The sequence below is a fragment of the Melampsora larici-populina genome, assembly GCF_000204055.1.
Source record: "Melampsora larici-populina 98AG31 unplaced genomic scaffold MELLAscaffold_39, whole genome shotgun sequence".
NCBI lineage: Eukaryota > Fungi > Basidiomycota > Pucciniomycetes > Pucciniales > Melampsoraceae > Melampsora > Melampsora laricis-populina.
Genome location: NW_006768803.1, coordinates 654,188 through 680,813, shown reverse-complemented (window position 1 = coordinate 680,813; position 26,626 = coordinate 654,188). Strand labels below are relative to the sequence as shown.

Sequence of the window (26,626 nt, the reverse complement as noted above, 5' to 3'; positions counted from 1 at the left end):
TGACCCAAGATGGAAGTTTACGCTGAACTTCTGTGCGAAACCTTCCATCTATTCCAAAGGAGTCAATAAATTCGAATGCCCTTGAGGACAATGAATCGTTGTTGTCTTCTTGATCAGATATAGCATTGTCAATAGCCTTCAACTCCGCGTAATTTGGTAAAATCACTGAAAGGGGTGGCTTTTGAGATATATTTGTTGAGAGGACTATTTTTAGTAAAGCTGGGATGATCTTTGTTGAATTTGGGATAGAGGTTGGCTCGAAAACAACTGGTAATCCGACACCACATAAGTCAGGAACAGTATAGTTATCTTCAGTTCGGATGAGGATAACAATTGGTCAAAAGATCACACTAACCGATCTTTTTGGTCTCTTGACATATTCTCATCACCACCTCAATTCCTTCTGTGGAGATATTGCCATCCACACACACCACACTCGGGTCTCGTTCGGTGATGAATTTGGATAACTTCAAGGGGAGAACGGTTCACATAAAAGTTAAAGCAGGATTTTCTAAATTAAAGAAGCCCCAATACGTACCTGTTCACCTTTGAGGTCGTCCATTATCTCCATATCTGCAACCCCAGTTATCAAGTTACCCTTGTGATCCAGAAGCATATTTACAACAGCTGTCCGCTTGGACTGGTCGGCAAGCTCATATAGACCATCAGTTCTCAAACCAGTCTTGGCGACTTCGTTCTTGAGCATTTGTGTCAATGGAGCGTTCTTTCCTCCAATCACTGTCATCATTACAACATCATCGACTCCCAAATTGTATGCGGTACGAGCAAGGTTGAAAGCCACGCCGCCCGCACTCAATTTAATGACCCCAGGCTCGGTGGTACCCAATAAGGGGGTAACCTTAGACTGAAGGCTTTGTAGTGGTATCGAGGTGATATCAACTGCTGCTGCTCCGATGATCATAAGTTGAGCCCTGGGTGCGCTCGTCCAGCTGTTCGAAACTTGATGTGGAGCAGGAGGTACCGAGATACCCTGATTTTTAGTTAGCAGATTATAACTTGTGCTCTGGGAAATAAACTCGACCCTCTCGACATTCAAGAACACACCGAACAAGAGCCTGCGGTTTTCTCCTGGCTGTGAGATTTGAGGCTTTGGTACTCTTTAGCTATCTGAGCAGCTACGGCCACGTTATTGCGAATAAGAGCCAGATCTTTGGGAAAACATTTGTCAACGATTTGGAACATAGGTCGAGTCTAAAATCTACTCACTGGCTACAACACTTCGACCTGCTGTCAATTGGTTTACCCTCTGAAGTAACCAAGGAGTGACCTCTTTGCCTTTCTGATTGATCTTGAGATCTTCTGATTCTCGTACTGCTTGTTGAATGGCATCTTGGATTATATCGCCATCTTTAGAGTGTTCCTTGGGAATAGGCACACCAAATACGATTCCACTCTCCACCTTCAAAAGCTCGGATGTACCTTTTTCAAAGGAAAAAAAAGTCGGTCAGATCACATCCGACGTCATTTGCGTCAAGTCACAATAAGTCGCACAGCATGAAGGAAGTAATCAAGGGTGATGAGATAATTGTGCTTTATACTCACGTATCATATCGGCACAAGCTCGAACCGAGTCGCAATTCATGGAGGCCTTGAAGGATTTTTGAGTATGTCACATATCGAACGTTAATTAAATGCCACTTGGCTGTTTAGTAAGGACATTTTTACCTACGTGATAACCTGAGTGGGCGGTATAGAAGGCAGGAAACTCGGTGGATCTGCCAACCGTCACAACTGGGACACCCAAGGTTTCCTGACATGATTCACAACATAACACCGGGCATCAGCCAACTCAGCTATTTAGATTTGCATATATCCCGAAGAAAAAACATACAAGGTATTCCAAAGTTAAGCCGATGTCAAGAATAGATTTTGCACCAGCGCAAACTACTGCCACTGGGGTCCTAGCAAGTTCTGTGAGGTCTGAACTGATGTCCATCGCTGATAGAACCAATGAAAGGGTATATCAATTCACAAAGTGTATGAAAAAAGCCAAACCCGAGGAAAAGTCATCTATGACAAACTCACTACTTTGAGCACCTCGGTGAACACCACCAATACCACCCGTAGCAAAGATCTTAATACCAGCCATTTGTGCGATCTTCATCGTAGCGGAAACAGTTAAACCGCCATTGACTCCCTACCGATTTTTTCAGTAACACAAAACATATGATTTACCATTCAGACGCTGGGACGTTGCATTGGAAAGGATAACAGAGCGGTCGAGGGAATCACTTGAGAAATTGCTCCCGCCAATTCTCGGCGGCCCACTTTCCACCTCTGCTTCGGATCCTGTTCGGGATCGGCGAGAATGGCTAGATCGGAATCTGTAAGACCGACTTTGACTCGCCCCTTCACGATTGCTATATGAGCTGGGATAGTCCCAGATGCCCTAGCTATCTCATCCAATTCCTTCGGAAGGCTCAGAGAGGTGGGATAAGGTAAACTGTGGGTGATGATCGCGCTCTCTAGCGCTAACATTGGTAGTTGCCGATTCAGTCCATATTGAACTTCGTCGCTGATGTCCATCGGTAAGCCCGCTAATGTCCTGTCGGACAAGAACGCCGTTGCTGAATACCATCTCTGAGCACACGCCGGAGCACGTAATCTTTGGCCGAGACTGGCACAGTAGTTGAGACGAGACATGCTGGTCTTCACCCCGTTGTCACGGGAGCAATTCTTTATCCACGTTCGATCAGTCGATAGGTTTGTTGGTCAAACTTGCACTTAGCTATGTATCATTCGTTGTTGGCTGGTGGTCTGGTGAAGAATTGGTGTTGGTCATCAGAAAACGTGCATCATGAGGCTTGGAGTCACCTTGGGTGCGCGGGTCTGGAGGGCGCGACCGGTGGCACTCGGCGGGCCGATAGCACAAAACTCCTGGCACGGGCGCATCGCTGCGCATCGGCACATGTTCCTTATTTTCTGATTTCAACCACACCACACCACACTCACCTTCAAGTTCTAGGAAGGGTAAAACACAATCACAGTGGATTTGCCTTATACCCATGTTGACCACACCAAGGAGGGAATCTCTGATCTCAAAGGAAAAAGACACAAGCTTTGTTCAAGTGTTTCCAGGTATGTTTCAAAAGAGTGGCATCGATGAATGATACGAAAGCTGCCGAGAAACATTTGAGGAATGTTTTTTGGCTCAAGTGGATTTTTCGTTGAGATGAAATGTATTGAATGAATTAAACGCCTCACGGTCCTGAGACCTGATTTTTATTTTTTCATTTCTGACTGATGGAAAAAGAAAAAATGACTATGACTCCTAAAACCTCCGACCCTGACCACCCGCTATTAAAATTAGACCGTATGATGGTATGTTAAAAGACTATTTGATGTGTGCGAAGCTAGGGACAGGTTGGATGTTTGAGGTTAATTTTCCTGGGTTCTTATCGGTAACTGAATAAATCAGAATTACTCGATGTCAGACTAGTAACATTCACGAAGTGAATGGTCTACTTACTAGCTGGACAAAGCATTTTTCCCGAAAGACATTCGAGGGAAATCTTTGAATTGTAGAAATTCTTTGCACGTCGTGCTGATAGATTTTCACAAGAGTCAGCGTATTTTGATCGGTGAATAGCGGTTAGAACCACTTACCTACGCTTGTTTCGCATTGAGCTTGAAACAAAAAAGTTGTCATTGCATCAACCCACGGCAAGCGTGTTTGGCTGTATGAGCAAACTTTCAGTCAGGGCTGTACGAGACGAATAATCTAATAGATTGAACTGGACTCACAAGAGGAGCCAGGAAAAGAGATTTGCTCTCCCAAAGTCGCGCCTGAAGATAGCATATGCTTCCTTGCCGCGAATGTATTCATGACAGGGTGACCTCTGACGTACAGCTTGAATGCCTCTCCTGACCATCGACCAATTGATTGGATGGTTTCGAATGGTAGTCCCGCCTGCGCTAGGGCTGTTGCTCCGCCTGATCTTAGGGAATGGCCTGAACGCGCTCCGTCAAATATTGAGTCTAGTCTACTGATAAACCAAGATCTTGTGGGGACGGTTCCATTGGCCCGGACGAGCCATCCAGATGTAGCTGGAAAGCGTTTGTCTCGGTTGATAGTGTACGCCAGAAGGGTCAATACAGGACAGTAGGGATCGTTGTAACGGTTCACGATAGCTACCTCGCTTCCCAAGAATTTCGGGTCGCCTTTGTAGTATGGTAAAATGTAGGTTGCTATCGTTCCGCAATTGGAAATGAGCAACGAAGATCGTTTGATTGATTTCCGTGGGTTTCGAAGCTTCACAGCGTCTGGATTAGTGAGTTCACCTAGTCGGTGCAATGCTGAAAAACCGAGACCGACAATTGTGTTGAATAACATGTCATCAAATGTTGAGTTGAAGGTTTTTCCGCATAACTGGACGTCCGCTAATGACATAGGAGAGGCTCGCTTAATCGGGTCTGAGAACAATTTTTGACAACTCTGAACTGAGTTTCGATCTCTCTTCGAGAGACGTGCTTCGACGATAAAAGGGAATTTTTCTTGTAGACAGTGGACCTTACCAGTTAGGTACTTGTTGATGGTAGATGGTTGCAGATCACGGGATAGAAGAGAAACAAAGTGTGCCAGTGCAGTCTCGTCTGGCCAGAGAGGAATATTTTGATCAGCGCAAAATTTTACGAACCGACGAGCTCCTGATTCGTATTTTGCGACAGACGATGGTCCAAGGCGTTTCTCTAGATCTGCTTTGTTGATATCTTCTCTGTCATAAAACGATAGAGGCGTCGCCTTGTTCTTGGCTACTTTCGGCATTGAATTTGAGATTGTTGAAGTATTGCGATGTGTACTTGATACCTCCGTCTAGAGCTGGATCAATTTGAGGGAGGATTTCATTTGTTATGCGGAGTAAATTCAGTTCTTGACAGTCTCCTAGTCTTCTTGACAACGCATCAGCAATTCTGTTTCGATCACCTGCAATATGTCTCACTTTAACATCCATGTTATCGTTAAGCATGATCGTTACGGCGTGCCTGAATAATACTCGCACTGAGTCGATAGGCTTGTGAGAGCTAAAAAATCCTACCACAGACTCGTTGTCGGAAAAAATTAGCACTCGGTGAGCTTTCCTTTCAGAAGCCAGTTTGATTGCTGAAATTACAGCCCACAGTTCGGCCCAGTAAATTGCTCGAGCGGGGGGAGGAATAACTTGACTCCAGGTTTTGTTGATTTTTGGGCACCAAACTCCAATTCCTGTGGTACATGCGTCCACAAAAAAGGTCAAGTCTGCCAATTCGAGGTTCCAAAAGAGGGTGTTGAGAATAATTCGTCCTGTCCATTGCTCTAGAGCGTCAGCCAACCAAGAAAGGTCCTCGAAAACCATTTTGTTTCTTGGGACCTGAGCGTTTCTTAGGGTCTTTCCGGCAATCTTGTCCCAAGAAGACTGAATTGCCCACCTTCCTAATGGGAAGGTGTTAATGGCCCAATTCGCCCAACCCGTGATTCGTTGCCATGCAACAAGCGGTTGGGATCTGGGAAGAAGGAAAGCTCGAAGGGCTTGGACCAGGGCTAATCGTTTTTCGTCGGGTAGAGCGATTGAAATTACTTCGCAGTCGATTTTGAAACCGATCACATCTAATTGTGCACCGAAGACTTGTTTTTTCCAGTTCCAAGGAATGTTCAAAAAGTCGAATAATTCAAGGAATTTAGCTTGATTGAGAGGTATTTTATGACCTTTGAAGGTGACTATGTCTGTGGGGGCGCCTACTCCCCACGAGTTGTCCATATATGCATTTAATTCAGTGATTTCAAATTCGTAGAACGCTATCCAGAGGATCAAGGAGAAGAAACAGCACCAGAGGTGTGGGGAACTTGCGCTTCCGAAATTCACACAGCGATCCACATGATATGCATTGTCGATGGAAACAACCTGTCTGTATTGCCACTGTCGTGACACTGGTAAAATTCTAAATGCAGAATCTACATCTGACTTCCATATAAGAGATTTCTTATTAAAGTGGTGACGCCAGAGTAGGAAAGGTATAAAAGAGGATATAGTGTCGAGCTTGAGCTTGATTTTATCCCTTTGAATAAGGCTGTTGGGAGATGGTTTACCATAGCTCATATTTGTGCACATACGTACTTTGCCTGAAGTTAGATTTGTGGCTAAACATAAAGGTGAGACCTTCATGCCTGGTAAAAGAATTTTGAAAGGTGGTGAATAACGCTTTAAGGACATCTCCAAGTCCCAAGTTTTGATTAAAACTGCTAGGTCCTCGGGTCCTGAGACGTGGTTTGGGTATTGAGCCGTCGAGTCTGATGGTTTGTCGGCTACTGGCCAGAATCCTTCTGTTAGACCTAAAATAACGGAATCTACAAAAGGTTGATTTGGAGCATTTTTGAGGAGGAGTTTGAGTCGTCTGATGTTGATAGGTGTGTGAATCTGGAAAATGTCAGGTCTTCTTTTGATAGCACGCGCTGCAAAAATGTCTGACTCCAGAGGGGGAGCAGAAGGTAAGGGATCTGCCGTGAGAGAAAAGTGAACTGAAGCAGAGAAACCTTCTGATAAGGCGTCAATCTCCAGATTGCGTAGAAACTTTCTGGCATTAAGCACGTCTGTGGACGATGCCTCCTCGATGATCAAGTTCGCATCCCAGCTTGTTGCATACGTGATGCGCTCGGTTGCAGTCGTCGTCGGAATAAGGACATACATTAGCATTCCATAAATTGCAAGGCTGGCCAGATAAAGGTTCGCCCGCACAATCCTTGAGAGGATAGTCGAATGACGTCCTCTTGGTTTTTTTCGTCTTGGTCTTCGACTTCGGTTGCTCTTTCGACGGCCGGACTTGAGATGACGCAGGATGCTTTGGCTTCTTTGAAGAAGAGGCTTGAGGAACATAATCTGGAAGTGTGGCTGGTTTGTTAAGGCTGCGAGCTTCCAGACGTCTGAGTTCAGGAGCTTTATAGTCGCCAAATGTGATCCAGGTGTATTCTGAGAATTTTCGACGAAGGACACTGTCGAACTCCATAACATTCCTCCAATCACACTCTTCCTGCCAATTACAAAGACTTTTAATATAATCAAAGTAGTCGTCGATTGAGTCGGATGCTGGAGAGAAAGCTGCGTGATAAGCGTCTCTGAGAATATCCAGAATTTGAAGGAAATCCGACATGTTTTCGATTTCTCTTGGATCGACCACACCGCGGATGTCCAAGCCTTTGGATTTTTTGCTGAAAATGAAAGTTTCTGAAGAGGGCTTAGAAGACATTTCGCCAAACAGCTTCTCAATCTCGATATACTTGTATTCCAGCAAATCTTTTGACATAGATGACGGGAAACCAGGTGGTTTGTTTGGTCCGGTGTTATATAGAGACAAGGCTTTTTTGGAGTGTTGAGAATACTCCCTAACCATGCTCTGAATAATGAGTGACATAGCGCTGGCCTTTCGGTTCTTAAGTTTCTCAATAGGAACCAAGAGAAGCGCCAGAGCGGATTCTCTGGCGACTGGTGAAGCGGATCTTGCTCGACTGTGATCAGAGGCCTGATCGCGACTATCATAAGAGGAACGAGATGAACTGCTTCGACTAGAAGGGGATGATGAAGGATCCTGTCGACGTTTTTGGCTCTCTGGAGGAGACGGAGGGGTATTGCTCCTTCTACAATGAGAAGTTCTTTCGTGAAGTACAGGAGGGGAAAGAGGTCTTTCTCGGCCTTTACCCTTGTTCTCTCGATAAGTAAGAGTGGGGCGTGATTGAGGTTGAGAATGAACCCTCTCGAGAATAGACTCTTGATGAAATTTATCTTCTCGACCTTGGTCCTTAGAAGGGCCCAAGGGAGGTCTTCTTTCACGATGTGAAAGGTTCGGAGGCGCGGCTGAAGCTTTGCCCCGAGAATGCCTACGCCGAGGACTTCGATGTCGAGATCGTCTAGAAGAGACGGAATGTGACGATAAAGACTTAAGAGAACAGTCTTCAGGTCCAATAGTACCTCTTGGAAGGATTTGTTCCAAAAGGGGGGGTTCAAGGAAAACCGAAGGCTTGCGGTCGAAAGCTTCTCCAGTATTAATGATAGGATTCGAACCTGAACCTGAAGCAATTGCGAGGTTATCTTCTTTCGAGGCCGGAGGGTGGAAAACGAAACTTTTCGGAGCTGAGTAGAGCTCGCTCTCCAAGTCTCTAGGCCACCAGGATGGGTCAAGAACGACAGGATCGCAGGATAGCGTTTCGCCGGGAGGTGGTATGATGGCCTCCTTACCCGAGATGGCGTAAACTGGGCGCTTGGCTCCCAAATCGAACTGGATGGCGTTCCTTGCCACGGCTGAGAAGTGGTAGATGAAATTCGGGTCGGAAGGTGAGAAAAATGAAGCGACTTGGTCGCGGAGCCAACACATATCATATTTGTTGCTCCCTCCCGACTTATGATATTTAATGAGAAGGTCATCGATGGCGTCAAACTTATCAGTCTGGTTGTTAATAACCTTCGCAACATGTTGCATGATAACTTAAGTTTAAGAAAAACGAAGAACTTTTGAAGAATTTTAAAAATTTTGTACTTTTTGAAAGATCGATATACAACAACAATTTTTATGTAACAGTATTATACTCACTTTAAATTTTGTTGATAATGAACTTGGATGAATGTAAAAAAGATAACAAAATCAATTGAGGGAAAAAACTGGAAACCACTGCGCTCTCCAATACTTCACAACCGTCTACTCGTCTTTGAGATTGGATTTCTAATCCTTTCTTATTGGATAGCTTAATGTAGGTCTTCCCAGCTTCATTCTGATGTCATTTCGCATCTGTAACTAAATCTCTTCTTCGCCTGCTACCAGGACCCTGGCTAACTCCTATGGAGGCGTCTGACCAAAATGGTCGGATTTTGGCCTTCCTCGCCGCGGATGCATCTGACCAAAATGGTCGGATTTTCAGTTTTTGGCCAATATGCTTCTGACCCACAACGTCGGAAAACAGGGTGGAAGATTTGATGGTTCTAATGTAAAAGGTCGGAATACTTTACATTTTGGCCTTCCTCGCCGCGGATGCATCTGACCAAAATGGTCGGATTTTCAGGCGTTGATGTTGGGGGTTCGATTCTAGCCAGTCTCTGTGTTTTTTTGTGGAAGATTTGATGGTTCTAATGTAAAAGGTCGGAATACTTTACATGGGTGCATGGTGTAGCAGGCAGAGACAGCGATGTCATACCCTGTGGCCTGGCTGTGGCGTTGATGTTGGGGGTTCGATTCTAGCCAGTCTCTGTGTTTTTTTGGGCTCTACCTAACCTGCTAGTTTCTTTTACTCACTCAACTGTCAAATTTTTGACTCAACAATGCTCAGCAATCCTGATTCAATAGCTTTTAATAGTGTTCAAGGTTCAATGCAACTGACAACTACTGACAGGCTGAACTGTGGAATTTGAAATCATAAGAAATGCTACTAAATGCTAGCAAACGTAACAAAGCCACAGATGCCAAGGATTGATAACTCTTTATAGCCAATCCAATTGCAACCAATTTTTTACAAACAGAACTCTTGAAAGATTCAAAACCTCAGCAAAACAACAAAACCAACAAACCAATACTTGACACAAACTCATCATGCCTTCATATGAGCAAATGAAGTCGGAGATCTTGCATCTATCAAAAACCTGCGAACAAATCCGACCAGCTACAACAGACGATGTAATATATCGTAGCTTTATCAATGCACCCAAACTGGATCCTAACGACATCGATGAAGGGATGTATTGGTCGGTAAATAAAACGATGGATGCTGTTTTTGGTGCTGATGTGGTAAACAAACATGTTTTCACTGGACCCTACGGAGTTGAGCTTGTCATGAAATGGACGGACAAAGCACGAGAGCACGAGACATGGGATAAAAGTTCTGATCAACTGTTGAAATTGAAACTGAAAAGAATACGCACCTACCTGATCAGTGAGTCATATTTGATTCATTGTCTATGATTTCGATTAAAATAACTGATCTTTATACTTGACGTGCTAAATACATAGAATTATGCATTATGGAGGTTTGGGCCCATTTGTATAACCCGCGATAATGCATACCATCCCATATATGCCCGGTAATCTGACCAATATCAAGTTGACTAGGCTCAAATGCTACTAAGAATAATTCAAAAGGAAAAAAGAGACGAGGTGTCTCTCAACCTTCGTCTGATGTGGATTCCACCATAATAAGCAATATCAACAAGCCAGCTGCAAAACGTCAACAAACAGCAGCACCATCTGAAGTTTTAGTCATCTCTTCCGAATCCGACAACAATGAAAACTATCAGCCTGGCAGATCTTCTAGCAAATTCTCAATAAATAATACTAGCAAGCCTGAGACCTCCACCAAGGTATCTAAGCTCCTTGATGTCCTTCGACTCTGTCCTTTATCAAAAGACAACAAGCCTTGCACCAGATGTCGAGTAGAGCACGGAGTACTGGGTGATAAAGACTTTTGGTGCCACTGTAGCAATAAGCGACTTGTCCTGCGCCATGGTCGAGTTGAGACTGCTGAAGAACACTGGAAATCAAGTAAGTAGTTCATAAAATTGGGTATCAGTTATCAGAGCACTCACCAAAGTTGTTCAATCTTCCTCAACAGAACGATGCCAAAACAAGACACGTGATATTAAGTCTAGTGCTGCTCTCACATCATTTATGCCAAAACACCTGTGGATTCAAAGAAAAAACGCGGTTACGAGGAAGTACCATGTCCCGGCCTGACCGATGCCACTTGGAAACGACCAAAAGCTCAACATTCAATTTCATACTTCCTTGCACATACTTGTACTATCTATCGAGGCAATGATCGACATTCTATTCGTAAAGAGTTGTTTGGTGATGAAGCAACTGAGTCCTCACTTACCAAGACTCAAAAGGCACAACTGATATCCACTATTGATAGTCGAGCAATTTGGGAAGTGAAGCGTCATGGTGAACGTAGCGGGGTTTACTCAAAAACGTGCCTTAGGACTATATTGCGCAAGAAGAATACGAACGATGTTCCGTGTGCTGAATGTGAAGCAATCAAAGGAAACTCTGCTTTAAATAGTGCACTCAACCACAAATATGCCGACGATGACAACCTCAAATACATCAACCATCACATCTTGGCTACCAATCCTTTCCACGCCACTCTAAGAAAATGTGAAGAATTACAGCTGTTTGATAAGTCACTCGAAAGTTCGCGAAATGGAGATTTTGGTGATTTCTTAACTCGCGTTGCCGCCCATGCTAGGAGAGGACTTTTTCAAGATCGTGAGGTTGTACAAGGTCTGATCAAACAGGTATCACTGCGAGCCAAGCGAGAGGCAGCCGGAAAGTCACTTCAAGGGCTGCGAATTGATGCCTACCTAGATGATACTCTTACAACTCTTGGTGCTATGAGTCGAAGTGCTCTAAAACTTTTTAATAGTACATTTGCTGGTCGTGGAATTCGTAGTCAACGCGCTATTCAGGCTAAGAATGGCAAGATGGAGGCTGAAATCCATCCTGCAAACTTTGAACGCATTGCCAAAACCCTTAAGGAACTTGGCTATGATGGTCCAATAGCTGCAGCTTCCGATCAAACCGTCTGTGTGAAGGCTTTAAGACACCATAATGGCTGTCTAGTGGGAGCTGAAGGTGGCGATGTAAAATTTAGCAATGCAGATGAGCTGCGTGATTTGGTCAAGGAGATAGTTAAGGAGGATAAGCTGTGCTCTAAAGTAAGTCACACAGAAGATTTCTTCTCTGACATCCCAATTATGCATCTGACATGATTCCTTTCCTTGTGAAGATACGGGCTTATACAATACAAGTCCCTTTGCCAAACATACCTACATATGTGGTAGCTTTAATTGCTAGTTGTTCAAACGAATCGGCTGATGACATTGCTGAAGCGCACCACACCATCATCACACATTCTCTCCAGGCTGGAATCAACATCATGTCAATGGGCGCAGATGGAGCCGCTACCAAAATCTCAGCACAAGAAAAACTCCATAACAATACTGATCAATACCTGACTTATTCGAAATCAAATTTGAATGTTCATGTGAAAGTCCCACTCTTTGGGAATCCTCCTCGTCCTGTAGTAACGGTCCAGGACCCAAAACATGCAAGAAAGACTGGCGCTAATCAGCTACTATCTGGTGCCCGTTTGATTGTGATTGGCAAGTATGTTGTAACCATCCAACAATTAGCCGAAATACTTCAGATGCCCAATAGCCCTCTTATGGCCAAAGACGTATTTGATAGTGATAAACAGGAAGATGGTCGAGCATTTCGAACAACAAATTCCCTAACACTGGCTGCCTCGCTTCGACTACCAGGAAGTGAAGGCTTAACAATCTTCCTGTATGTTATTGGAGAGTTGATTGACTCTTGGTTGAACAAAAAGATTGGCCACCGCGAAAGGATTCGATCTGCATGGACGGCAGGCTTTTTTCTACAAAGATGGAAATCTTACTTGCAAAAACGCGAGATCGAAACAAATGGTCTCATGAAATTTCATCTCAATTGCATTTCACACGCTAGCTTCAAGATCTTTTCATCACTCCCCGAATCCCTCCTTGCCTTGATCATCTCACATCGACAGTACTACCCGGAATACCCTCTATGCCCTTGGAAGCACGGAACGGAGCCAGTCGAACACATATTTGGATGGATGAGAGTTATCGCTCCTCGTTTCACTGTCCTTGATGCCCGGTTCATGATGCCAAAAATACACGCTGTTGTCAAGAGTGTGATGGGTGGAAAAATCAAGATACCACCTTCTGAACACATGCACTCAGGCTATCAATACGCTTGGGGTGATGAGGAGGCTGTTGGAGTGATTGAACTTCTCAAAGCGTTTCCAACAAATGCTGAGATTGGTGAAGAGCTCACCATTGCCAATCGGCTTGCAAATAGCCTTGCTCACCTGGCTGGAATGGGACCATTAGAGCCTGAAGACGAGGAATTGCCTTCCCAAAACATCATAGATGACCTTCCACCAGACGTTGATGATACCACTCCAGGTATGTCTGTTTCTTTTATATCTGCTGAAGTATTTTTACTGACTGTTACCATTCATCAGATGTGTCAACATGCGCAACAAAAGATTATCGGGTCAGATATAACTACCAGCCTGGAGAATTCCCCGAAAACATTGCTTTTGCTGAAGCTGCTACCTTGGCAAAGGAACAAAATTCACTTGACTTATTACTTGATCAAGTTCCAGATGAGGTGGAAGCTGTTACCGTTCAAAATGCAGCAATGCTGATTGCCAACTTGCTCAACAGCAATGGTAAGTGTTTTTTTCAATATATGCTTGCCTGCTTATGCAAACTGACACAAAAAATTCAGAACAACCTTATCATGAAAACAGCTCAGCTACCAGCTGGTCCGATCCAACTCGCTGGAGATTAGTAGAGGGAGGAAAACTCCTTGGCAAAAATCTTATTGACATCCGCACCCAGCATGATAGTCAGCTTCCTCGACATAAAGGAAACGAGCGTATATTAATCAATCCAGATGACTTGAGATTGGAAGGTGATACAACTTCCAGCGGCGAATTGAATCCAAGTGCCTGTTCAAAGGCGATTGCGGTCTATATGAAGGATTTAGTCAGCACGCCTACCGGTGCTGCACGTCGACACCGTTGGAACATCAACGTGAAGCTTAATCTGACTGGTTTAACTACCAACAATTCAATCCACCGGAGTGTTGACTTGCAGCAACTCTTTGACGGTGGTATCATCAGTACGGAGAACCCTATTGAGCCCGGGAAATTTCTCTTAGCAATCAAAAACCAAGTGAGTTGCACGATTCTCTTATGCTGCATATATGTTCAATACAGTTGCTGACAAAACACCCTGCTGAAGAAACTGCACATATGCCGCGCTGTGGTTGTGTACGAGTATATTTCAAAAAAACATGCGTTTGTCACCAGCGCATCCTCAAGGCGCAAATTATCGCACGTGGGTGTGCAAGTGTTGAACTACACCTACCCCGTTGCAACTGCAGCTACGGACTCCGCTCCAGACAGCTGGACCTTCTGTCTCCTTGACATAGTGGACATCATCTATGTTTTCAAGCCATCTGATGGTTCAAACTTTGCTTTAGTGGGTGAGGGGTGTTATTCTGTACCGTCAGTGATTCAACAAATGTTTCGAGATGTCAGGATGAAAGACTTGGTCAACCGATATGAACAAGAACGGATTCGTCTGCAGGCTAATGCGCAAGCTGCAGAAGATGAATGAGCATCTTGATAGTTGATGTTCTCCTGATGCATGTACTCTGATTCTTTTGGAAACAAATCTGTTTACCTCCTGTCTTCAATGACTGATTTCAAATGATTGAAGCGACCCAATTGATCATAGTCTAGTGTTACTTTTGATGAAAAGATTTGCAATTCAAAAGCTACTGGGCTTGACTGCGAGCTTTTCAGTTCACGGCCAGCAACTGAGCCCGGTCCTTTTGTTTGGGCAGTGACCGATACCGGCCCCGGCCCCGTCTTTTTCAGGGATTTGAGGCTTCTGACCAAAAAGGTCGGATTTTCAAGGTCTTTTGAGAATTTTCCCGGGTTTTCACTTAGGCATCCGATCAAAAAGGTCGGATTTTGGATATTTTTTGATAACTCACCACGCAATCGTCGGATTTTAGATCAGACGCCTCCATAGGAGTAAGCCAGGGTCCTCTGCTACCATTCCCGTTTGTCAAAACGAGTTCCAACTTCCAGCAAATTTGCTTAAACTCAACTAAGTCCCTCGCTAAGGCCTGGACCCGGCACCGGGGCCAGCGGGCCGGCTCTGGGCTCGGGCCGGGCTCAGGCTGTTTCGGCTCTCAAAAAAAGTTCAAATAGCCCGAAGCGCTGTGCTCCCGGGCGGGACAGAAGTGATAGGAGGTGGGTTTGGGGCTCAGCATTGGACAGCATAGAATGATATACGTGTATTTCTTTGTATCAATAGGTGTGATTGGTTTTTAAATACTGTAGATCTCTGATTGATAAGGTATAACAGCTAAAATTGAAGAAATTTTTCGATACTCTTGAGACATACTGATGCTTCAAGAGTGGGTGTATGCATCGAGCTGCGGAGGTCGGTGATGGTCCTACCAGCCGCAGAGAAGCTACGCTCGGAAGGGGTGCTGGTGGCTGGGATGGCTAGGAAGATTCGAGCCATCTTCCCAAGGATGGGGAAGCGAAGACTTTCTTTGCGCCAAAAGAAAAGTGGGTCACGACTCCCATCTTCTCGCTCAGCTGAAAGGTAAGTTTGAAGCTCGGCTTCGATACCTTGTGCTTTCTTTTTAGCGACAAACGATCGGGGGCCATCTTCGACTTCTGCTTGCGGTTCTTTGTCAATCTGAGGACTGTCTTTATGAAAGGTTTCACACTGGTTCAGAAAGAGAGTCTTCCAACCTTCGCGATGATAGATTCCCGCTCGTTCTAAAGTTGTATCAGCTAACTCCTGATCCTTGCTACGCGGATCGAGAAGTAAGGCGCAAAGATATACAGGTTTTTTAAGTACCTTGTCATAGTATGACTCGGCTTTGGTTTTCATTGGTTGGATAGCTTGGCGAAGCTCTTGAGCATCGTAGTTACACCAGCTCTATGGAAGCGGGAATAAAATGGATCAGATGAGCATTGACTCAAAGTTGATCAATTGAAAAAAGAACCTACCGAGTTCAATTTTTTGATGATCCATTTGTATACTGGTATCATGTCTCCCAGGCTGGGGTATTTACTTGCTGAAAGATCCTTTGTGGCCCGCTCGAAAGGTTCAAGGAATTCAATAAGATGCCCAATCAGCTTCCACTCGTCATTGGACAAGGTGTATTGCTTGTAATCTGGATCATTTCGGCACTTCGTGTCGATAGATCCACGTAATTTGAACGCTCGACGATAACATTCTAGATCCGAGTTCCATTGTGTGTCAACGTTGCGGATGAGGTTGAGTGAGTAGCCTAAGTCTGCCTCGACTTGCTTGAGGAACGATTGTACACGTTGAGGTGATTTGTAAATCCATGCGATCAGTTTTAAAAGCCGAGTAAGCACGGAGTGGATGTCGGATGGCTGCATTGGTTCAAGAAGAATAGCAAGGTCACGCGGAACAGGTCCTTCTTCGCCAAGCTTTCTAGAAAATGCCTTGAGTCCGTCTTGAGCAATAAGGTTGATAACATGTGCGACACATCCAAGAAGATTTTCGTCCCGATTGAAGTTTGGGCAGACTTGTTCAAGAGCATCAGCCATGGTACCATTTGAGCTCGCATTATCAGCAACAACACAGTAAACTTTATTAAGCAGGTTGTACTCTTCAAGAACTGGGATGAGATGTTCTGCGAGGTTGGTACCAGTATGGTCGCCATCGATCTCTTTGAGGCATAGTATTACTTCCTGAATTTGGAAATTTTCGTTGATCCAGTGGGCTGTGACACCAAGGATAGATTTGCGGTTTGGTGAGGTCCAAGCGTCGCATGTGATACTGACTGCCAGTTGATCTTCAAAGACTTTCTTCATTACAGCTTTCATTTCAACAAATTTCTTTTGAACTGCATCACCGAGAGCGCTGGAGCCAATCAGGAGTGGTGTGATATCAGGATTACACATCTCAAGCAGGGTTTGGAGTTCCGGAGAGTCAACAAATGCAAATGGGAGCTCCTTCATGATAGTTAGACGGAGGAGTTGCTGCTTCATGTTTTCGCGGGTAAGCTTGGGAACCTAGAAAGAAGACAATCAGTACAAAAAAAAGAGTTACTGCTGTGAAATGATATCTCACCTTCTTGAGTGTTCCGTTGGACAAGTAGTTCTTCATGGAACCACTTTCAGAAACAGTTTCTTCGTATATCTTATGACGGCGTTGCAGGTGGCGGATCATTGACCTGGTACTTGCAGAGGGATCAATAACCAGGTGCATTCCACAGATTTGATTGCCTCCATTTGGATGCGGAGCTTGACAAATGTTCTTCATTGATTTAGTCGGGTCATGAAATGCAGTCTTGAAGTGTCGCCAGACCCATGAGGTCTTGTGTGAGTTGTCAACTTCAGTTTTGTTGTTTAAAGGAGCAGATGTCGGGGAATTTGCCTGGTTTTTGCTTTTGGATTGTGGAGGGGAGTCTGGTATGGTGATAGCGCTACCGTTAGAGGCACGTGGGCGTTTTGGAGCCATCGTAAGCTGTTGAACAAGATGGAACTGATGATTCCCTTGCTGCTGAGCCACACAGCGAAGAAAATTTTTTTTTGCCCGGGCCGGGCCGGGCCGGCAGCTTTTCTAAAGGAGCCCGGCTCGGCGCTCCATTTTGAGCGCGGGCCGGGCCGGGTCCAGGCCTTATCCCTCGCTGACCTCGCTGCGCTCGAAGCGTGCGAGAGTCAGCGAGGGACTTAGTTGAGTTTAAAATTTGCTGCACTCTGGTTTCCCAAATTACGTTGTATATTTGACAGTGCCAAGGAAGCGATCACTTCGATTTCTTCCTCAATTCATCGGCCATGATTGAATTCCTCTGCTCGGTTTTGCTTTTTGGGATTTGAAGCGAGGGATGTGTCACTTACATACTTACGTACCCAAAATACACCTTACGTGTTTGTCATATTGCAGTGCAGCCTGGTGTTTTCATGTTCTCATGGCCATCAGGATTTCAGTTTGAATCGTGACCTATCGTGACGCTGAATAAAGAAACTCTGCGACAAGCTCCGACATGGATGCCAACACGAGCTGTCAAGACTCAGGAGCAGGTCGAGGCCGGCGTTCCATAATTGCCAATGTTCACCGCCCTTCACCGCCACAAACGAATAGATCTCCCGTGGAAAGTTTCTCGAGCTGTCCTTGCGAAAGCAAAAGTTGGAGGAACGCGTGTATAAAGCAACTGAGCAGTTGGAATGGGTCACACTCATCCCGCTCCTCGTTTACGTTTTCTCGTACTTGATAAATTAACCAATAATACTTTGACTCGTTGATTCTTTTTTATTTTACCTCAACTCAATCGAACCAGTCTTTATCATGCATATCTCTGTCGCTTTTCTTTTGGCTACGTTTGCCGGTGAATATTTACTTTTGTGATCACAGTTCTTAAAGTCTTCCGTGCTCATGTTTCTTTTCGTCACGTTTTTTCACTCCAGCTACCGGACGTGCTGCCCCGAGCTTGGCACAGTAAGCGATCGTTTCCCATCGTTCCATCGCCTTGCATGTGCTGATAGTCAGCTTGACTTTTTCCAAAGTTTGGATGCTCGTACGATGATTGCTACTCCAGGACAACATATAGGTAAATGCCAACTCCATCCTTTGTCAATATATCACAGTAGCCCTCCGCTATCTAGTCCCAAACTTCACGTCTCTAATCACACTATTGCTTCCTTCAGATACCAGCGGTTGGGGTCAAGAGAACCCTAACGTGCATACCACCACCGTAAAGGATTTGCTCAACAACAGTCCCACCAGCATTGACGGTGGTCTCGGGCCGATGATTCCGGGTTCAACCAGGAATCGACCAGGTGTTGCGGTTGGTTCTGATCCATCTGGACGTCCCGATGGAACTATTCCCCGTGTTGCGGTTGGTTCTGGTGCATCTCGACGTCCCGATGGAACTATTCCAGGTATTGCGGTTGGTTCTGGTACATCTCGACGTCCCGATGGAACTATTATCAATGGCCCCAACGTGCCCGCCCGACCTATCTTTCTTCCCAACAACGTCGTTCCGACGGGCTTCTCAGACTTCGGAACCTTCTATCATACCTTTCAATACTCCCAACAGAGCTTCTTAAATGTTGTTTCGCAATGGCAGACTCCAGGTTTTTCAATTAACTTGGTCAGGTCACAATTCAGTTTGTGGATCAACCAAATGTACCAAACCGTCTCCTTGTTCCAAGGAGGCTGCGGTATTTGTGATTACCGATACGCTGGACAGGTTTGTAATTTATTATCAGCTCCATTGTCATTCAACTCCGGTCAATTCATGTTTGATGCTCACCCACGTTCCTTCATTTGCAGTTCCAAGCACTGGCCACCAACCTGCTACGCGACATCCAATACGCCTTACAAATCATCCAATTCCAGTATGGCAGTCTTTGGCGCCAATTTACATGTAAGCCGAATAGATTATTATTCAACGCATGTGTCATTAGCCTCCACTCACCATTTCTCTCGTAGATGAATTCCAACTTCTGCGCAATATCATCCGAGTGATCTTCGGCCTCGCTGCAAGCTTCGGTATCAATCTTAACTCTTGGTTCAATACTATCAATTTGAATGTCGGTTTATTCCAGTCCATTAGTATACAAATTCCCAGTTTTATCAGTGCTCCTCCCACCGTGCTACTCAATCTTAATCAACGATTCTAGAGAGTCGTGAACCAGGCGCTCTTTTTTTCCTTGAGACCTCTTAATGTTATTCTTTCTTCGTGATCTTCAAACGCGATTCATCGGATTCGGGCTTCGTGTTTTCTTGATTTCCATCCTCTTTTGATTTGTTCTTGCTCCAATATGACACTGTTCTATGTTAATAAGTAACGATTCATACATGCTATCAACTATCTACCTTTGCTATCAGTGCCGAATTTGAGAGTCGTCTTTTCCAAACCCAGAGCCGCTTCACCTTGCTGTAGCGGCATCCAGCCTCTTACCCTCAGTACTTCAAATCCCAGGTGGTGTTTGCGTGCTCTGCATGAGACTTGTACCTTCCAGGTCGTCGCACAGCAGGTTTACTTCCACTCCCTCAAAGCCCCTTCGAAAGTCCGCTCAGTTAAGCGTAGGAACTGGGTACCTTCCATAGATAATTATTTCTACCGAGAAGTGGTCTGGTCTTCAGATATGCTACATGTGACTATTTTGACGATTGAGAATTGAGAATGGAGGAGTCAAGTCAAGTGCGCCCGACCAACAAGTTAGAGGAGTATTGTTGAGTGGTCTATTCCTTCGCGTGCGTACTTGGTAAATATTTCCAACATACCCTGATAAGTTGCCTTCGTACCTACAGTTCACAAGCGTAATGCAAAGCTTCTTCATTGCAATTCAAGACATTAACTCAATCTTAGTTGGAAGGTACCAATCTTACCTCAGTCAAGGTTCTTGTCAGGTTTACCATCGGTCTTGAACTTAATCAGTTCACCAGTTGCTCACATTCACTTACTTCCTGTAGCCGATTTCGAAATCATTCGTGCCGTCATCCGAGTCGTCGTTGGTATTGCGCACACCCTTAGCGTTGACATTTTCGGCCTTCTGCACGGTTGTGGAATTGACTCACCGACTACCAAATTTTCCAACTCGTGTCCATTGATCTTTTGGTTATTCTTAGCACTACCATCAGTGGTCTTTTCGGTGTTATTGTCATTGACAATGTCCTCTTCGGCGTCCTTGGTGGCTTGCGACACCGAATCTCCGGTTCTATCGTAGGTCTTTGTTTCAGGCTCTCGATAGACCATTTGTAACATTCCAATGGACTCGGGTTCAAACACTTTCCTTCATTTTTGTCCCTTCGCCTTATTCTTTCTTTAACTCAGGTTTATGCAACTGCTGCATCATCATTTCATAGGATATACCCTCCATATCTCTTATGATCATTTTAGATTGCTTTTCTTTCTTCTTGTCTCGGTTTTCTAATGACTGTTTCCAAGCCATTCATTCATTCTTTGCACCTTGGATCATTTGCGTAAGTTCCTACAAAATCTGCACAATCTTTCACCTTTTGATACGTCGCGTGAATCTGTCCCAATTTCAAAGCCTTGCTTTTCTGCCCCTCATGTGACACTTACACCTCATCCCTGAACCCGGCATGAATCCACTGCAAGTCAACAGAGCCTATGTTCCAAATATGAACTCAAAGGACTCGCCCGACGCAGAAGCAGAGACTTTTGGTTGCCCAAAGCAAATCCAACCATGCCTTTCTCCCAGACCACCTTTCCTGTACCGCATGGTGCCGACCACGACTCGTGAAAATTTCAAAACTTGCTATACAGCGTCAACTCTTGTACATACAAAGGTCTCTGTACCAAAGACTATCCAAGGGAAAAAGTAAACGAAAAGACCGTTTGATTTTATTGATACAAGCTGAACAAGACAACCCAAGATAACGCGAAAGAACTCAATAAGTATATTACAAAGTCGACTCTAATTAATCATAATAGGAGGATACAATGGAACAGCTGAAGTGATCAATGAATCTTCGAATTTTTGAAAAATCACGATGAAAGTGTACATGAGAGAAACAAAAACACAAACCTTAGAATAATGAAAACGTAATGATTCGATATCAAACGTATCGGAGGCAAATCGGATCATTCTTGACGTGCTTTTTTCCTTGGTCCATCTCCTGTTAACGAATCAGAAGAAATTGAAACTGATCGCTTTTTCTATTTGAACAAATGATCAAGGTTTGAATGTGAGGATAATGATAAATGATTTCGCGAGTTGACTTCAAAATGAAAGTCTGACTTACTGTTGGCTGTGATTGTGTTGGATCAGGTAGATTAACGAAGGTTTCAGTTTGAGTTTGAGTTTGATCATCAATTAAAACCGGCTTAGAGTCCAGTTCTTGACTTTCCAAAGTTTTTTGGTTAGGTCCCAACAATGATTCTTTTCGTCTTCTCAAGTTCCTTAAATCTGATTCCACTTTATCCACATGTCTTTTAAGTTCACTCAACTTATTAGCCGATCCCAGCAAAGAAGTATAACTTTCTACATTTTCTCTTGTAGCCATAATCAACGGTTTAGGAGTAGAAATATTGATAGGAATTTCTAATTCAGTCAAGATCGAATTGATTCTTGTGGCATATGCTGCTGATTTCGGTTGATGGATTCTGGATGATCTTAAAGTTACTGAAGGGTGATGGTAGGGTAATGCATGATTAAATCGGTAAATGCAATTCTTGGCATCGTTTGATGTGTCTCTTGATATATGTGTTGCGTCTGTTGGATTCAATTGTTCAACTGGGTCTACACTTAGGTCTTCAAATGATTGGTCTTGAGTTTTATTAGATTTATTAGTTTTATGCTTAGTTGAATTGTTCTCTTGTAAAGTATTAGACTTGTTAGTTTCATTTGCATTAGATTCATCTTGATTATTGGTATCTACCTCCGGCCATTGTTTCAATTGATTATAAATCTCAAAAGGCAAACCTCCAATCAGTTCCATTAGTTCATGCCTTTCTTGATTTCTTTTTTCAACTGATTGTTCAAATCTTCTGGTTTCGATATATAAAAAGTTTTCTTCTTGAATTTGATTTAATGATCTATTCATTAGCCTTTTCACTTGTTTCTTTCTTTCAATTTCTCTATTTTTATCAAAATGATAACTTTGAATTAATTGTTTTTTACTCATCTCATCTAATGGCTCGCCTGAAGAATTCGATGGTCGATTTAAGATTAACTTTTGACAAATCGAATAATATCTTGATTTTAAATCGTCGATTGATCTTGAACTACCTAAAAAATCATATCGATCACTTATCACTGGAAATCTTAAATCATAATCTTTCAAAAGTGAGAATAGATAATCCGTTTCTTCTTTTGTCCAATCATCGTCTCTCAGATAATGATAATACTCTTCAGTTGAGTATGTATAAAGATTAGAACTTGTATTGAATTTCGAAAATGGCGATACTGTCATTCCAAAAAACACAAAATCAGAAACATCAGAATATAGCTTCATCAAAGGAGTTTGTTGAACTTGACTAACCTGAAGGTTTATCACTCCTCACCCAATGTTTAACTTTCAATTGGACTTTACGTGCTGGGTTCGCGATATCGATCAAATTCCACTTAGCGGTTGATGCTGATGTTGATGGTGAAGGTTTTGATTTGTTTTGAATATGTTTCAAAGTCTCTAATGTTAAACTTGCTGAGTTGTTTCCTATCAGTTTGAATAAGTCTTGTTCCATTTTGTTGATTTAAGAACATCCAACTCTTCGAAACCGAAAATCAAAAAATCAAAACCAAAGCTGAGCTTATGTACTTACATAAATGCACTTAGCTTGAAGCTTAAGGGTTAACCCAATCCACTTTGAGCAACTTCGGTTAAAGAAAAGCAACACTATCCAAGTTTCTTCAGCAAATACTTATATACATATCTATCCTGATCTCCTTGATTACGATGTCCTCTTGAATGCTTCCCACTTGCCTCACGTAGTTTGGATTCTGCACGGTGTTTGAGTATCTTATGTATAACTAAAGGTGTGAAATTTGAGATTTTCAAAAAAGGTCATCGGGTGCCCTTAGATGCATGAGGGCTCGAAGGAAAACACGGATCCAGATGTGTCATCCTGAACCCAAAGTTTCTCGAACACAATGGACTTTGCGTGCTTTCACCGGACGTCCATCTCTGAGCGGCTCATGTTGACCCCGTACATGGCGTATATGCTGTCTCTGCTTTATAAAGAGTGAGAATCATATCATGATGGCGAGTGGGGCAAGCTATGATCACAATACTTTTGCCTTTGGTGGCTTCGCTCGGGCTTACATTTGTGTTTTGAATTGGATAACAATTGAAATCATTGCAATATATGGGTCTCAGTAGGTTATATACTTTGCCAAGTTTGACTCATCCGTACAAGATTTCTCCTACACTATGGCATGTCATGGATTGAGGAATAAGTGCAGAGGCAATAAGATACCGTCCAATGAAGAATGTCATCGGAATACCCTCATTCGAAGATTTGTCGTTAAAAATCATTGAGTGAAAGTTAAGAGAATATAATTTACATTTGAAAAATGTTTGTACACCTCGAGACTCTTCAAGGAATTGGGGCCAAGCTTTCTGAAAAAGAGTGTATATTACAGTTTGGTGAAGAAAAGAAATAATCATAGCAACAAAGAATGAGCCTCATGAGGTATATTTGTCAACGTGAAAATAGCCACAATAGTGATCGGGGTTTGAAACGGAAATGGAAGAACAAAGCACTTGTGAATCCCCGGCCAAAACATTCGTTCTTTCAGACATTCGGGAATAAAAGAGGGAAAAGTGCTAAAACTTTGTTATCATGTTTCAAGGCTTCCGGGGCCGTTCGCAGAATTAGTTTGAGGTGAATAGGTTGACTATAATTTCCTGACCAACATCACTAAGATGGATACCGCGCAAACCCGAGGGGTTTCCTTAAATAAACTCCAACAAGTCCCTTTACGCGTCGCACGCTCTGAGCGGTTTGCAGCGAAGAGAAGAAAGCCTCTGCCCGATGGCGGTCTCTAACACCAAAAATGATACGTTATAAGTGAGATTGGGAGGGACGGTGGTGAAACAAAAGATTAAACTCGACTAATAATGCAAAAAAACGGGTTTGACTTCTTGTTGATAGTAACGGATTTGGATGAACAGAACATGCGAAAGTAAATGATAGTAGCACAACTGCTAGAGCCCACAAACACCTCTCCTTCAGACTCAGATTGCAATCTATTTTTTGAGCGCGAGACCGTATGGCAAGACATTCAGGTTTCTGAACGACCAGGTTGATGAAGACGTTTCGAAAGACGTGTTTAATTAGGAGAGGACTGGATTTAATTGATCGCTTAAGCTCAACATCGATGTCTTGCCTCAGCTATAGTCTCTCTTCCCTTTCATAATTGTGAGCTGTGGTTTTGGAATATCACCACGAAGTTTCAGCCTGAAGTTTGTTGGTGAGTGATCGGGTTATTGATTCTCATAAAGAAACCCCTTCAGACTCAGACTGCGATTCAATTTTGCGCGCGAGACCTCTAGTATGGTAAACTTTTCCAAACACAATCAGGTCGCTCGCTCGCTCCTCGCGAGGAGGGAGGGAGTTAGTTATGAAACTTTTCGTTTGAAACTCTCCAGTTTCCTAGCCGACAAGTTTGATAAAGAAATTATTTGGAAGAATTCAAAAGAAAGGATGGCAAATTTTGCAATAAATTCTCTCCCGCTCGTGTCGTAAACCACACAACATCAGTCCCCAACTTGATAATTTTCCTTCCCAAATTAAAACAGCTTCAAAGCTAATCAAATATCGTAAAGACTATCGACATTCATTTTTGTCATTCACTTAAGCTCGCTTGAAGGGATTGTGAGTCCATCTTGGCCTTATTTTGATCTCCTGATGACATAATCAGACCTCAGGCGTAAAAGCACATCTCAATTAACAACAAATGCTGATATCCCATATTTTGATTTTAAAGATACTTGGCTCGATCAACCATAGACCATACTGACCTCTCCGCACACCCACTCCCGAAAGCAGTACGTGAGTAATCATCTCATTTTTTCCTGAAGCCTGCCCTTGATCAAAAACTAAAGCCAGGCAATGGGCAATGACTTTATGAAGGTTTAGGATCAGCTTCTTTTCGTGCCCAACCATCATTATCTTCCGAGTAAGATATCAAGTTTTTTGGTCGGTCTTGTTTAATATTTGACATAATTTTGGTCATTGATCATTGATCATTGATGGCTGATGAATTTGAATTACCTTATTCACTTTAGTTCAATATTACATCATCAACCATGATTGGTATCCAATTAAGAAAAATGGTTCTACTTAGCTTGATCTTAAGTATTTCAATCGTACCAATGATGTGTAAATTTGTAGAGGATGCAGAAGATATCCAAGGGTTCACGAGGTTTAGTAGATCGCGTACTGAGCTTGAAGAGGATACTGACAGCTCGCGCAATGAGCGTGCGTTGTGCGCCTACCAAGCCTGCTCCCCTGGAAAGCACGCTACATGTAAAGCTGTCGGATGCGGTAGCTGTGATGCTACAGGTATGTGTACAGATTAGGGTACATAGAATCTATTACAAAGTTTACTATCCTGCTTTAGATTGACTCTTTGGATGTTGAAATCATCCCCATCTGCTTCACGGGTTTTCGATCCTACATAAAATCTGCGTCTTTTAGCATCAGAGGCATGCAATTTGGAATTTTCAATAAACAACGTCATATCAAGCACGTGCCTTCCAGAACGTACATGGCCTTTTCAAAGTCATTTCAAAAAGCTGACAAGTTTTATGCAGCATGCTGATTTAGGAACAGTTGTGTTTCATAAGTTTTGCAAATTCGAGCCCCCTTCATAGAACTTGAATCATTGTACAGATCAATCACTTTACTTCTTCTAGTTTACTGAGACATGATCCTCTAGGTGATTTCCATGAAACCAGCTCTTGATCCAATGAAATCAATAACTACTTTCAAAAATTGAAATTGACAGAGATGTAAGGTTCAACAGAAAAGATATGTTGAAAAAAGTAATCAATGAATACAATAGCCATTATTGTTGCCCTTCCATGTGGTTATGATGATGAACATGATCACTCTTTTTTATGAATTCAAAGAGGTGATTCTTGGATGAAGAATTTCTGCAAAAGAAAAAAACTCAAGTTTAAATCAGTATGTTTCAGATTGAAGTGGAGTGAACACATCGGTCATTCATGGTTGAGTTTACCAAATCAATTGTGGTTACGTTGGTGAACATGATACTCTGATTTTGTCATGTTGAAAAAAGAAGAAATGAGGAAGAGATAAATAAAAAAGATACATGATTAGTATCTTCAACTGGATTTTGATGATAAGTTTGAAAGTGGCCGACTCGTAGCTTTCATTTGATGAATTTGTGCATTCAGAGATTGCCTTTGTAGGATATGAAGAGTGGGACTGAATTAGGTTTGGTACCGTACAAGAGTTACTTTTGAAATCAATCTTAAGAAACTTGAAGAAAGATAGTTGTGAGACTTTACTCACATTTCTTCACCTAGACCAGACT

At 43.2% G+C, this 26,626-nt stretch overlaps 9 protein-coding genes across 9 annotated transcripts; 4 read left to right on the top strand and 5 right to left on the bottom strand.

Annotated features, from left to right (window-relative positions):
- Positions 1-1,053: 1,053 nt before the first annotated feature.
- Positions 1,054-2,547, bottom strand: MELLADRAFT_38392 (uncharacterized protein; the record flags this gene model as incomplete). Its single annotated transcript, XM_007413845.1, has 7 exons — positions 1,054-1,169; positions 1,228-1,440; positions 1,564-1,609; positions 1,691-1,771; positions 1,853-1,959; positions 2,047-2,158; positions 2,254-2,547. The coding sequence occupies 7 exons, from the start codon at positions 2,545-2,547 to the stop codon at positions 1,054-1,056; spliced, it is 969 nt and encodes a 322-aa protein (XP_007413907.1).
- An 808-nt stretch (positions 2,548-3,355) lies between these two features.
- On the bottom strand, positions 3,356-4,786 carry MELLADRAFT_109855 (uncharacterized protein; the record flags this gene model as incomplete). Its single annotated transcript, XM_007413844.1, has 4 exons — positions 3,356-3,426; positions 3,491-3,565; positions 3,628-3,698; positions 4,392-4,786. 4 exons carry the CDS (start codon positions 4,784-4,786, stop codon positions 3,356-3,358), a joined length of 612 nt encoding a protein of 203 aa, XP_007413906.1.
- Positions 4,787-6,576: 1,790 nt separating this feature from the next.
- Positions 6,577-8,361, bottom strand: MELLADRAFT_66093 (uncharacterized protein; the record flags this gene model as incomplete). Its single annotated transcript, XM_007413843.1, has 1 exon — positions 6,577-8,361. One exon carries the CDS (start codon positions 8,359-8,361, stop codon positions 6,577-6,579), a length of 1,785 nt encoding a protein of 594 aa, XP_007413905.1.
- A 1,206-nt stretch (positions 8,362-9,567) lies between these two features.
- MELLADRAFT_109853 (uncharacterized protein) lies at positions 9,568-10,520 on the top strand (the record flags this gene model as incomplete). Its single annotated transcript, XM_007413887.1, has 2 exons — positions 9,568-9,907; positions 10,084-10,520. 2 exons carry the CDS (start codon positions 9,568-9,570, stop codon positions 10,518-10,520), a joined length of 777 nt encoding a protein of 258 aa, XP_007413949.1.
- An 843-nt stretch (positions 10,521-11,363) lies between these two features.
- MELLADRAFT_90699 (uncharacterized protein) lies at positions 11,364-13,371 on the top strand (the record flags this gene model as incomplete). Its single annotated transcript, XM_007413888.1, has 6 exons — positions 11,364-11,687; positions 11,759-12,236; positions 12,362-12,458; positions 12,499-12,980; positions 13,040-13,249; positions 13,331-13,371. The coding sequence occupies 6 exons, from the start codon at positions 11,364-11,366 to the stop codon at positions 13,369-13,371; spliced, it is 1,632 nt and encodes a 543-aa protein (XP_007413950.1).
- A 4,799-nt stretch (positions 13,372-18,170) lies between these two features.
- MELLADRAFT_53332 (uncharacterized protein) lies at positions 18,171-19,082 on the top strand (the record flags this gene model as incomplete). Its single annotated transcript, XM_007413889.1, has 4 exons — positions 18,171-18,198; positions 18,296-18,406; positions 18,428-18,840; positions 18,924-19,082. The coding sequence occupies 4 exons, from the start codon at positions 18,171-18,173 to the stop codon at positions 19,080-19,082; spliced, it is 711 nt and encodes a 236-aa protein (XP_007413951.1).
- A 237-nt stretch (positions 19,083-19,319) lies between these two features.
- MELLADRAFT_66090 (uncharacterized protein) lies at positions 19,320-20,352 on the bottom strand (the record flags this gene model as incomplete). The annotated part of the gene is made up of 6 exons (XM_007413842.1): positions 19,320-19,420; positions 19,470-19,530; positions 19,881-19,901; positions 19,986-20,019; positions 20,061-20,169; positions 20,232-20,352. 6 exons carry the CDS (start codon positions 20,350-20,352, stop codon positions 19,320-19,322), a joined length of 447 nt encoding a protein of 148 aa, XP_007413904.1.
- Positions 20,353-20,842: 490 nt separating this feature from the next.
- Positions 20,843-22,809, bottom strand: MELLADRAFT_117485 (uncharacterized protein; the record flags this gene model as incomplete). The annotated part of the gene is made up of 3 exons (XM_007413841.1): positions 20,843-21,279; positions 21,366-22,528; positions 22,605-22,809. 3 exons carry the CDS (start codon positions 22,804-22,806, stop codon positions 21,205-21,207), a joined length of 1,440 nt encoding a protein of 479 aa, XP_007413903.1.
- A 2,564-nt stretch (positions 22,810-25,373) lies between these two features.
- MELLADRAFT_124254 (uncharacterized protein) lies at positions 25,374-25,646 on the top strand (the record flags this gene model as incomplete). Its single annotated transcript, XM_007413890.1, has 1 exon — positions 25,374-25,646. The coding sequence occupies one exon, from the start codon at positions 25,374-25,376 to the stop codon at positions 25,644-25,646; it is 273 nt and encodes a 90-aa protein (XP_007413952.1).
- Between the last annotated feature and the right edge of the window lie 980 nt (positions 25,647-26,626).